Raw genomic sequence first — 12578 nt, forward strand, 5'->3', positions numbered from 1 at the left:
TGGTTTTGGAGTCCAACTCCCAGAAACCATTTCCCCTGCAAAATGGCTAATGTGCTGGGACTTATGCACGGTGCATAAGGATTTATTTACGCACCATAACCGCTCCCCCACTAGGCTACTTGACAAAGAAAAAGAACACAAGTAGGCGACATACACAATTTTTTTTAAAGAATAAAAAACACATTTAAACTACAAAGTCTCTGTTTTATTTTTTATTTTTGTGTAAACTACAAAGTCAACAATCCCTCTTGGTTAAAAAGTGTATATGGTCAAGAAGAAAGAAGTTGAATACTCAATTGAATCAATCAAATTTGACTTACCATTGGTCGATTACCAATAAAAAAAAACTTAAAACCAAACCAAAGAAAGGGTTGAACGCGTAAGTGGTTGTTCAACGCGTCAATGCAAGAAACTTCTCGAGTCCAAAGTTCAAACTAGAACACCACTTGGAAAGTTCATGAAAATTCCAAATTAGTCTTCCTTCCACGACTCTTCCACTTTCTTCATCCTCATCTATTTTAATTCAATACTATAAATCCTCTCATCATTTCTGCATATCCTACACAACACAACTACAACATCTATTCAAAGCAAAGCACAGTAACAGAACAACCAACCAAAAAAATTACTTCATCAATTTTTCAGACACAACTTAACAAACAAACATGTTTATGTCTATGTTCAGCCACTTCGAGATCTCACAGGCCCAGAAATGGAGCTTTTCCTTGGGTTTGAGCCCGGCGAAGGATGTAAATTCAAAGCCCAATAAGGAAGCCACCGAAACCAAAGTCACAGGGAAAGATCCAAAAACATCAACACCTAGTGGAGACAAGCAAATCCCGGCTCCTTCGAGACAAAGGTTTGCGCCGGAGTTGGATGGCCTACACTGTTTTGAATTCATAGTACCTTCTGACTTCTGAGTAATGGATTCAAAGTCAAATAATGTGTAATACGATTCATTTATTATTTTTACTGTATAACATATAAACAGTGTTGACAAATTAAGCTATGAACTGTAATGTATCACAGACTTCAAATTACGTTTAGCAATAGCATGTATAATTGCAAGTTGAAAAATTAATTGAAACAATATATATAGCATTCTTTTTGTTAACTATTATCGTGCTTGTTGTTCTACTTCTGTTCTCTCGTGATCTAACATCGAATTTAAAAACTACTGGATCATTGATCACCACTTTGTCCATCTCAGATTTCATATGACCACCACTCTAACCATGCAGATCACCATTTTCGACAATGGTAGACCACCACTTCAACCACCATCAATCGATCACCACTCCATTCACCTACGATCATTGGTCTGACCATCATCGACTATCACTCTGACCACCACCAATCACCATTCATACATGTCCCTCGTTGAAGCTGTTAAAGAAGGTTCATGGATCAAGGGATTGTCATTTGAATTGGGTGGGACTAGTTGATCGCTCCACACCGTGCATTCAATGTGTTATACATTTGAGTGAGAACTCGGTGTATCATGAAAGGACTAAACACATTGATGTGAGATATCATTTTATTAGAGATATCATTGGAAAGGGCGATATTGAAGCGAAGAAGGTTCACACAAGTGATAATCCAGCAGACATGATCACTATAAGGTTGGACCAATTAGCAAATTTAGGCATTGCTTGGACTTGCTAAGGATCAATGAAGGTTGAAGGATTCTGTTGGTTCAAAATTCAAAATGTTGAAGGCTTCACAACATGCCTCTTTGTATCAAGGTGGAGATTTGTTGATTGCTTTGCTACAAAGATCATGGGCTGTATTGATATCGTGTTTACAGGCCATCACTCGACTTTTGATTTGTAGCCCTAACTTTCCTGACTACCTAGGAGACATTTAGGTTATGATCAAGTTAGTTATAACTTATAACCATTAGAGCTAGGTAGCTTGAGCTAGAAGTTATCCTATAGGATGCTGAATGCATCATGAAATATCAGTTTCATTTTGATAATAAACAGAGAGAAAAAGAGTGAAAAACAAGAGGAAATATGGTGTGCTTGATGAGATTTTGAATGTCAAGCTTTCTGATTCCACATCATTGTAAACATTGATTCGTAGTGGAATTCGTCGCTTGGATTCTGACGTCCAGGCATAGAAGAAAATTGCTCCGAACTGGGTTAATAAATTTGGTGTCTTTAATTTCCTTAATTCTACTAATTTCGCAAATTGATCAAATAAAGGATTAGGGTTATTGATTGCTTGCAATCGAGACAATTTCACAATTCACTGTTAATTTTCAACCTAAGTTTAATTCCTCATCCACAACAAACATTTTGTTTGAAAATTTGTTACTATATTTGATACTAACAGCGCGTAACACATGAAGCATGTGCTGAAGATTCTTTTTCAGTCATTTTTTCAACTAATCACATGCCAATGTATGTATGTGTTTTGATTGCTGCCTATTTTTTCATAACCAATTTGATGTGACTTTCACACGCATACTATAATAGCATCTCCGACCAATGATGTAGCTCCTCTTGAATTTTTATCTCATCATTTGTAGACACCACCATACCACAAAAGAAATTATATCCACCCATTTGGCTGAGACATGACAAGACTGTTTTCAAAAGGTGCATAGTTTATATTCTAAATGTCAGTGCACATATTCCTACCAATTTTAGCTAAGGATGTAATGGATATTGGTTGGACTTAAATGCATATGAAATAAAAAGTAATAATGTGATTTCTTAAAGCTTGGGAAAAATAGTGGCTTTATACAGCAGTAACATAGAAATAAAGGAAGGTTTTCTTTGGCATGAGTTCATACGTTACTTTCATTTCAAGTTTCCCTTTCTCATGGTTCAAGGCAATGCTAACCCAACTTTACTAGCCATTTTATCCATTTTTGTATGTTTGCTTCTCTTCATTGCCAAGGCATATTCTCTCTGTCTACCTTGCCATTCATACAAATACAGTCAATGTTGCTAAATGGTTAAATGTTAATTTAACTTAAGGGGAACAATATGGCTATGGCAAATATTTATGTAGCTGTGCCTGCTCTTGCTGCTGCTGTTGGATTTTATTTCTTAGACAGAAACCATGTTAAGGTATGAAATGGTTATATATATTGATCTATACCCCGTATTAAACAACATTATGGTATGTCAAGAAAATATTTGTGTATGCATTGTTTTATATATATACCTGAATTTCAACATGTTTAATCTGTAGGAAATCAAAAAAGAGTTTTCATTGTCCAATGAAAAAATGATGCCACAAGTGCAAGATCAAGGGAAGAGCATTCAAAATCCAAAATTCGCACCACAGCTTGATGGTTTGCATTGTTTTGAAACCTTTGTGATGGATTAATTTCTTTGGAACATGGTTAATTTAATTGTATGTTTGTTAATTAGTGATACTGTTGTATTTCCTCCCCACATAAATAGCCTCGTTATTTATCTTCAATAATCAATTTAGTTAACACATATCATATTCTATGATGTGCAACAAGAATTCATATTTCACAATTTACTCTTAAATTCCCAGCGACATTTTCATATATGTATAAAAATCAAAGTTGACATATTCCTAAATTGAGAAGAATAAACAAAGAAAATGCTTGCTAGGTACGGTTAGACAAACAGTTTGCTATGAAGATTAAAATTGACACATTTTTAGAAATGGCAGATAAAAATGTGTGAAATATTTTAAGGGATTAAAAGCAAAAATTCCATTTTGGAGGGAAAACCTTCATTGTAATGATCAATGATGATTTTTCATCATGCATACTTCGCCTCCAGTCGACCTTCTGCCACTGCTTAGGAACGACGCGACGGGAACCTATTTCTCTAGGGCCTAGTTTCTGTTCTCTGTTCTTTGTTTTCCTTTCTTCTGTTGTTGCTTTTCTTCTTTAATTTTGCTTCTGTAACCAAAAAAAAAAGAAGTAAAAAAGAGGATGATATTTAAACAATTAATGTTGTCATGTTCTAAATTCCCACGTAAAATCTAAAATAGTAGATCAAACGATCATTAAGCTAAAGAGCTCCATTCATTTTTTTTTCGTTACAAAAGAGGGCAAATGCCCAGAAGAAAAAAAACTAAACAATTAAACGAACATTCTTAAGCATGCAAGTTTCAGAGATATCATTGAAGAGGAGACTATTGAGCTCACTAAGAGAGGTCTCCAAAACAACAAAATTCCATGAATCTATGGTAAGGCTGAAATTAGCAAATCAACACTTCTATTGCTTCCTCGTCAAGTATGATGAATCTCAAGTGCCAATGACAATCCAAAAGATTTTTGATACACGGAATCAACGAAGGGGTCGTTTAGTGCTATCTATTCGTTAATGATTCAAAACAATAATTAAATCAATTTTAAATTTTATTATATAAAGTAAAATAACACTGTTGGATTGTAAATATAACCACAAATAATTGGTAACACTATAAGCTAGCTGATAACTTTTAGCTGATAAGCTAGCTGATAGCTTTTAGCTGATAGCTTATAGCTGATAAGCTAATTAAAGTGTTTGGTAAAATTAGCGGTTCAACTAGCTGATAGTTGTAAATTGACATAAAAGGACATGTTTTATTCATAATAATGTTTTTAAGAGTTTATAATACAATCTATACCAATTAATATTTAAGATGTTTAGTCATTTAAATTTATTAATATAATCAACATATATTTTTCATTAAGAAATTATTTTAAGTTTATTTCATTCATTTTTTATACTTTATGAATGATTAAAGTATAAAATTTTATCCTATAAACAAAGTTAAAAATAATCATCGATAAGATTAGAAGAAAAAAGTGTTAAAAGAATAACACAAAAAAAATAAAATTGGTAGTCAGTATATACCCAGGAAAATTAAACTTTTTTTTATTAGTTGAGAAATATAAAAAATTGCATGTGTCATTACATGAAACGAAATGATGTCATTTGCATCGTATACATTGAAAGAGTGCTAAATAAAAGCATGCATACTTTGTAGTATAAAAAATACGTCGCACAATAACGTTATATTATTAGTTTTCAAGTATAATAAATTATAAAGGGTAAATATGGATTTTAGTTAAAATAATAAGGGTAAAAATGGAATAAATGATAATAAGCTATAAGCTATAAGCTCAAACGCTACTTGGAATAGCTTCTGAAAAATAGCTTATAAGCTCGTGGAAATTCGTGAAATAAGCTATAAGCTCGTTGTAAAAAAATGTTACCAAACAGAGCTTATTTTGTCAAACGAGCTTATAAGCTATAAGCTATAAGCTATAAGCTCATTTGGTGGGCTTACCAAACAGAGGTATAAATATCAAAATGAGTCAAAAAAGTGGCAATTGTGGAAGGAATAGTTCGTTCAAAAGGAAAGTACGGAAGAGTTTAAAGTACTACTATTTCAAATTAAAATCAGGAGTTCAAAAATCAAAAGAAAATGACCGGGTCATCAAGTGAGTTTGGGTCTAAAAAGATAATATGATTGATTCGAAGTGAAAAAAATTGATTAATATTTTTAACTAATAAACAATATGACTTGTGTATGTTTGATTTCAATTTTAGAAGAGGTAAAGTGATTCTAAATATGTAAATTGTATGCTTGGTTGTGCTCCATTAAAATGATTTTGCTTTCAGAATTATTTCTATTTTGAAGTTTGATAGAATTTTGATTTTTAAACGTAGGTTTATTGTTTAACTTATGTTTGCATGAATAATGTAAAGATAAATCATTTTATTTTCAACTCATTTTTAATCAAAATCAATTTTTATAACTGTGGAACCAAAACATTAACACTCGAACAACAACGTCCCTATGCATAGCACTGAACTTGGAGAGTTAAATGTATGGTGAGCAAGAACCAACACAGGTAAATGTATGGAGAGCAAAACAATCGATCATACCAAGATTCAAAACAAAACAAAAAATCATATCAAGGAAGATTTCAAAAAGAAGAAAAATGATAGTGATGTCCCCATTCTTGTCAATATATGATTGCCTCAAGTTAGTACCCAATTCCATCACTCACTTGGAGTTCATCAAGACCACATAACTGATGAGTACAATCAAACTTATGGAGTCACATGCAAGGTGTCCCTATTGTAGATCGTACAAAGAGTGTGTGTGGTTGAGAAAGTGTTTATCTTTACTCTAAGTAGATGCCAAATATATCACATGAATCCTCTAGAGATTGAATTGAGTTGGGAACTTGGACTTCAATAATCTTTGAAATTGCTTTTACGTTTAATATATATCCAATTTTTGCGTGTTTATTCTTATTTCATTTCCGACGTGTCTATATTTTATGTGCCAATTTCACATCAAACATATGGTTAAACAATTAAACACGTATTATATGAATGTTTCACGTCAAATACATGACCACAGTTACCTCAAACGATATGTCCTACATGACAAAAGTGATAAAGTGTTTCCACATTTAAACGACCAATCTAACAATAGTTTCCTCAGTTAGAGAATGCAAGGTAAATTCAGTAAACAGAACAAAGTAAAATTTATTGATTATTGCAATTATAGCATACATGTATTGAGCCAACTTTACCATGTGAATGTTTACAATACATGATGTGAAGTAACAAAAATAGAATACTTTTATTGCTACGGAGTTTTGTACAACCACACAGAGTTTATAAATTCTGTGGTTTTGACCTACTCATGGTCTAAGAATTCAAAAAACAAATTTAAATAAAATCAACTACCCTCTCTCCCAAATCAACAAGCCGAGACTTTCTCATTCCCCTAGATTTGTTTTTTTTATAATTGATAATTTAGCCAAAAAAAGAGCCTCCACATTTTGAAGTAATAAAAAGGAAACTATAATGGATAACGTGGATCATCCAAAACAATGGCTTCAAGAGGGATGTAGATTGCATGTAGTCACAAATCACACGCTTCATGTAGTCAGCACATCAGTGACTGTTCGATCAAGATCCAATGGTCTAAATTTCAAACTCAATAGTATAGTTTAAAAAAATTGTCAAAATCTGCTTGCTTTCTGCACCGCCCGATCTTGATCCAACATCAACCAATGTAATGCGCATTTGGATGCAAAAATTTGTGACGACAACAAATCCAAATCCCTTCAAGAGATTGATTCCACCTTTAGTTCTACTATCTTTTACCCAAATTAGCAAATCCAAATCTTTTAGCAACACCAAATATAACAGCCTTGGTCACCAATCCTTTATCTAGACTACAAGCAAGAGCAACAGCACCACCAATGACTAGCATCTTCGGTACGGTCATGCCCTTTGGTTTGTCGTCAGAAGTAATCGCACTTCCGGTTTGTAATGATTCATCATCAGAGGATCCGATGGATTGCAAGTACTCAGGACTTATTTTTGTATTGACACCGGCCATGAAAGCGGAACGAGAGAGTGGAGCTCCAGAAGCTTTTGCTTCTTGATAAGCGCGTAAACCGGGCTCAATCTTTTGTACCATTCCCCACATGCCTTTTCGCACCCCAAGCTTTGCAATTTCCCAAGGAATTCCCATTTCTTCATGATGGAAGAGCAAAACTTCACATGCAGTCAGTTGACCATTATCTCTCTTTGATTCAACTGTAAAAAAAAAAAAAAAACAGCATATGATCATTGATCAGCTATAAGCCTATATAACAAGTCAAGCGGTGAATGAATGATCAGCTCAAAACAATTTTAAACTGTCTATCAATTGTAATCGTCAAATCATCTAACTTAATCATAATTACTTCTAAAATCACAAATATGAATGATTGTGATTTATTAACAATGTAAAATTGTGTACTCTTAACAGTTTATCAAATTTAATCTCTTATGTAAATTACACAATTGATAAAGTTAACAAAACAAACCTGCTCGAATGCACCAACTAGAGTAATACACATCTACACGTCTAGGTTTTTCTTGTCTTGGGATTGAAGGACAATCTACCCCCTGAAAGGAAGAAAAGCAAATATTAGAACAAAACACTATATATACAGAGCAAAACTTAACCATCTTCAATCAATGACTTCAACTATTAAAGAAAAAAATGTGAACTTTCTTCAAGTACCTTTGTGACGCAATAGTAGGACCTCCCGCATTCCCATATTCTTCGCCCGATAATGTATTCTCTGTCTTTACAGAAGAAGGGGAACTGTAACACAGACAAATAACAGCCATAAGCACATGAAAACAGATACAAAGACAGCAAAGAATGACACTTCAAATGTATAAATCAAATCAAATCAAGCGAAAAGGTTTCGCACCTTTCTTATCCATTGCACTTTCATGGTTCCAGTGGTAGGACACTCTTCTAATGTTGTTGAGTTCACAAGCATATCATCCCATTTAGGTCGGAATTGATCATCCCAGAACAAATCCCTCACCATCTCAGGAGTTGCATCTTCAAAAATAGTACTGCTTCGATATTGGGGAGGGCCGTCCTATTGAATCAACAATACAAAAATCAGTGATTTGAAAACTCAATAGAAGGAATTTCATTTAAGTAATTAGAAACCTTCTATCGTAACATACCTTTGGTTCTCTACGCCATGCCTGGTAACTCATAGTCGGAGTAGATTTATCCATCATCTGTATCCAAGGAAGACCTCCATCTTTCTCTTCAACAAGCTTGTATAAATGATGTAAATCATCGATTGTAACACCATTAGAAGTATCTTCACCGGATTTCTGAGAACTGCATAGTTAAACAAAGTCAAAAATAAGTCAATAACATAACATAGCCAATTAAACATTCAAACAATGCTAAAATTTTCAAACTTATGAAACCACCCATTCAACCCAAATTTTCAAACTTATCCAAAATTGGTTAACCAAATATCCAAATTAGCTTTATCCTACTATCTTTAATTCCCAATTTCACTAGTAGTTAAGGATAAAAAACAAATATAAAGCACCATCATAGACCAATTATGGATTAATTCAATTGTTATTTCATAAATTAACTAATATTCTTCAATATATAAAATTCCAAAAATCATCTACCTAATTCCTCAATAACAGAAAAACATGAACTTTAAATATATACAGTTAACTTATTTATTTAATTAATGGAAAATTACCTTGTGGAACTATCAAATTTGGTGGGTGAAGAAGAAGAGGAACCCTTTTTATTGATCTCTTTATTGATGCACAAAGAATCAGGGTTTGGATTTTGCATTGTAATAGAAGAATTAACACAAGGAGACAAAGAAGAATAGAATTTCAATGGCGAAAATATAGGAGAATCTGAAATTGGTGAAGCTAAATCAAAAGACTTAGCCAATGAAACAATCCATTTCGGTTTCCATAACCAACCAACAATAACTCCTAAGAAAAACACTAACAACATAGGACTCATAAACATCGTTGCATTAAAACCCCAAATTGCAGGGTTTTCCATTGTAACAAGAAAAAGTTTCAAAACCCTTTAAGAGGGTGAAATAAACTAAAGGGTACCCTCAAAATTTGATTTTTTTCGTTATAGAATGCGTTCTGAGGAAACTAAGGAGAAAAAATTAAAAGGGGTATGTGGTTGAAGAAGGAGCTGTGGAATATTTGAGGAGAAGAATAATTAGGAAAGTAAATTAAAAAGATGACAAAATTGGTGAAAAATAAGAGGAAGAGGAAGAGAAAGACAAAAAGATATGGGGTGTTTTGATTAAGACATGAAGGGTAGAAAGAAGATAAGAAGAAGAGGGTTTTGTTTTTATGGGTTTGGGTTTGATTCTATGAAGAAGAAATGTGAATAGGAATAGGAATGAACCAATTAGAGTGGTTTTGGTTTATGTTAGGTGTTGTGTTTGTGTTGGAGAATTTGTTAGGAATAGATTAATTGAAAAATGAGTTTTTGAAGAGCCAATGAGTTATTTGGGGAATCTAGAGGCCAAATATAAAGTGTGGTGGTAAAACGAGTGATGTGAAGGAGAGAAGCGTGTGAATTTGAAGAGTGTTGATTTTGATGTTGGAATTGAAAATGAGGTTTGAATAATAATTTGGAATTTGGAATTTGGAATATTGAAGTCTAAGTTTTGTCAATTTAACGGCGTTTGATTGTTTGCTTGGTCCTAGGGAAAATTAAATGGAAATGGGAGTGAAGGAAATTGAGGTATTAGTGGTGATTGAATTCTAAGCCAAAGCGAGTGGTAGTGGTCTCTTTTATACCGAAATCGAGCCTTTCAGTTTCCTAGGTCTTGTTTTTCACGTTGGGTTTCTTCCATTTTTAATGTTTCACGCGCAAGTCCTCATATATTCCACGTAACCAATTTTGTTTTGGCAAATGTTAACTTGTGCCCTCAAGGGCACATGTTAAGGAATTCAATACTCCCTCCGTTCCTTTTTAAGTGTCACTTTTGGAGAAATTTTTTGTTCCTATTTAACTGTCACTTTCAAAGTTCAATGCAACAATAAATGTTGTTTTACCAACATTACCCTTAATTATTTATTGTGGAGAGAGAAATATATGAAATAAGATATTAAATGACTAAGGCTATTATAGTAAAAGTATAGATTATTGTATAAGAAAAAATAACATTTATTGAGTGTCTTGGTTTGTGTAAAATGTTAAAAAGTGACACTTAAAAAGGAACGGAGGTAGTATCTTATAGGGGTGTTCGCGGTGCGGTTTGGATCGGTTTTGAGGCAAAATGTCAACCGATCCAAAATAAAAATCACATGCGGTTCGGTTCGGTTTGGATGAGTATTCTAAAAAAATCCGAACCGAACCGATCCAAATATATGCGGTTTAATTTGGATCGGTTTTTGGATGTCCAAAATGCAAAATATATTTTTTTATTTACTCTTTTTTGAAGAATATAATTTTTTTATTAATATTAATATTACACAAACACGGTAAAATAATAGGTTTGATGCAAAATATATTAAAAAAAATAAAATTATAGTATGAAAATTATCGATTATTTTTGAAACATATGAAGTAATAATAATATAGATTAAATTAGTGCAATGTATAAGATTAAAATTTAACAAACAACATAATAATGCAATCTATAATACTAATAAAAGAATAAATAAGTATTAATATTTATTTTTGCGGTTCGGTTCGGTTTGGTTCGGTTTTGAAAAAGTGATCCGAAATCCGATCCGATCTTAGCGGTTTTTACAAAACAACATCCAAACGCATCCAAATATATTCGGTTTTTTGCGGTTTTCGGTTTTTTTGGATCGGTTTGCGGTTTTATTTTGGATCGGTTTGGATTTGAACACCCCTAGTATCTTATACTCCCTCCGTTTCAAAATACATGTCCAAGTCAACCACTTCACATATGCCAATGCACAATTTTGACTGTTAATATCTTTAATTATCTAAAGTAAAAAATTATAAAAATTTAATATTTTAAAAATAGTTGTTGAGACAAATCAAACAACATCTTACATGCTAATATGTGTATTTATACATTAGTTAAAAAGTATGGTCAAAGTAAGTCAAGTGAATAGTGCACATTGCAAAAATTGGACATGTATTTTGAAACAGAGGGAGTATAATACTCCCTCCGGTCTCAAATATAAGAAAAAATTCCTTTTTTAGGTTCATTGAATAATTAATGTATTTGCTTTACAATGTAGACCAGATACATTAACTACTCAATGAACCTAAAAAAGGAATCTTTTTTTATATTTGAGACCGGAGGAATACCTATTAAAAGTCGCAGTCAACTTCTTAAAAGTTATTTCCTCCGTCCCAAATTAATTGAGCTCTTAGCTCATTTCACACTTATTAAGAAAAATGTATAAATAAAGAGGAAAGTGTAATATATTGAATTGGGAATGATGAAAGTAGTATTAATTAGAGTTATAAAGGGGAAAAAGTGGAATATATTGAATTGGGAATGATGAAAGTAGTATTGAAAATTGAAATGACTCAGTTATTTTGGGACACTTTTTTTTAGTAAATGGCTCAGTTAATCCGGGACGGAGGGAGTAAAATGTTATGTTTTCCAATGTAAAATTGCTCTTTTTTGGGTTCATTAACATGTACCCTTAGGGTAGAAGTTAACATTACCCTTTTGTTTTTTAATCAAAATAATTCACTTAACTTTGTTAGATCATCCCAATGAGGGGAAAAGGATTGCATGCAGTCACTTTGAGTGCAATTGCAATCTGGACGGTTTATAAGTTTTGAAGGGTTGAGATTAATTTGTTGAAAAGAGTCGTCTAATTTAATAGAAACAATGTCTATTGAGAGAAATTCTATTTTGGACAAAAACCCAAATCAAATTTATTTGGGCACACACTCACAAATGAAAAAAATTAAAAGAGAATAGATTTAAATGATGTGACTAAATAATTTCTCTTTTAATTTTTTACATTTTTGTGTGTGCCCAAATAAATTTGATTCATCATTTTTGTGTGATTAAAAGGGATCCATTTTTTACATTTTTGTGTTATTAAAAAAAAAGGAATGAAACAGTGAAAATAAATTTGATTTGGATTTGTGCCCATGTAAAAATTGCTCGTCGATTGAAATATGGGGTCTATCTGAGATATATGTGATGATTGAGGTGTCCAAATATCATGGTTTTATAAGTAAACTTGTATCTATTTACTTCATGTTAGCCCAACTCTAGTATTGTAGTTGTTTGTAGCCAAGGGCGAATGCTTGCG

At 32.6% G+C, this 12578-nt stretch overlaps 1 protein-coding gene and 1 long non-coding RNA gene across 2 annotated transcripts; one reads left to right on the top strand and one right to left on the bottom strand.

The window, feature by feature from the left end:
- The first annotated feature begins 561 nt into the window (after positions 1-561).
- LOC146941448 (uncharacterized) lies at positions 562-3486 on the top strand. Its single transcript, XR_015032390.1, has 2 exons — positions 562-3080; positions 3205-3486. It is a non-coding gene; the product is annotated as an uncharacterized LOC146941448 (long non-coding RNA).
- Positions 3487-6463: 2977 nt separating this feature from the next.
- On the bottom strand, positions 6464-9485 carry LOC146941449 (uncharacterized). Its single transcript, XM_085755237.1, has 6 exons — positions 9038-9485; positions 8490-8652; positions 8222-8398; positions 8026-8109; positions 7826-7907; positions 6464-7553 (listed from the first exon to the last, which is right to left on the bottom strand). The coding sequence occupies exons 1-6, from the start codon at positions 9355-9357 to the stop codon at positions 7105-7107; spliced, it is 1275 nt and encodes a 424-aa protein (XP_085611363.1). The 5' UTR covers positions 9358-9485; the 3' UTR covers positions 6464-7104.
- Positions 9486-12578: the final 3093 nt, after the last annotated feature.

Source organism: Medicago sativa, chromosome 3 (assembly GCF_051527215.1).
Source record: "Medicago sativa cultivar Bolivia chromosome 3, Bolivia_mono, whole genome shotgun sequence".
Classification (NCBI taxonomy): domain Eukaryota; kingdom Viridiplantae; phylum Streptophyta; class Magnoliopsida; order Fabales; family Fabaceae; genus Medicago; species Medicago sativa.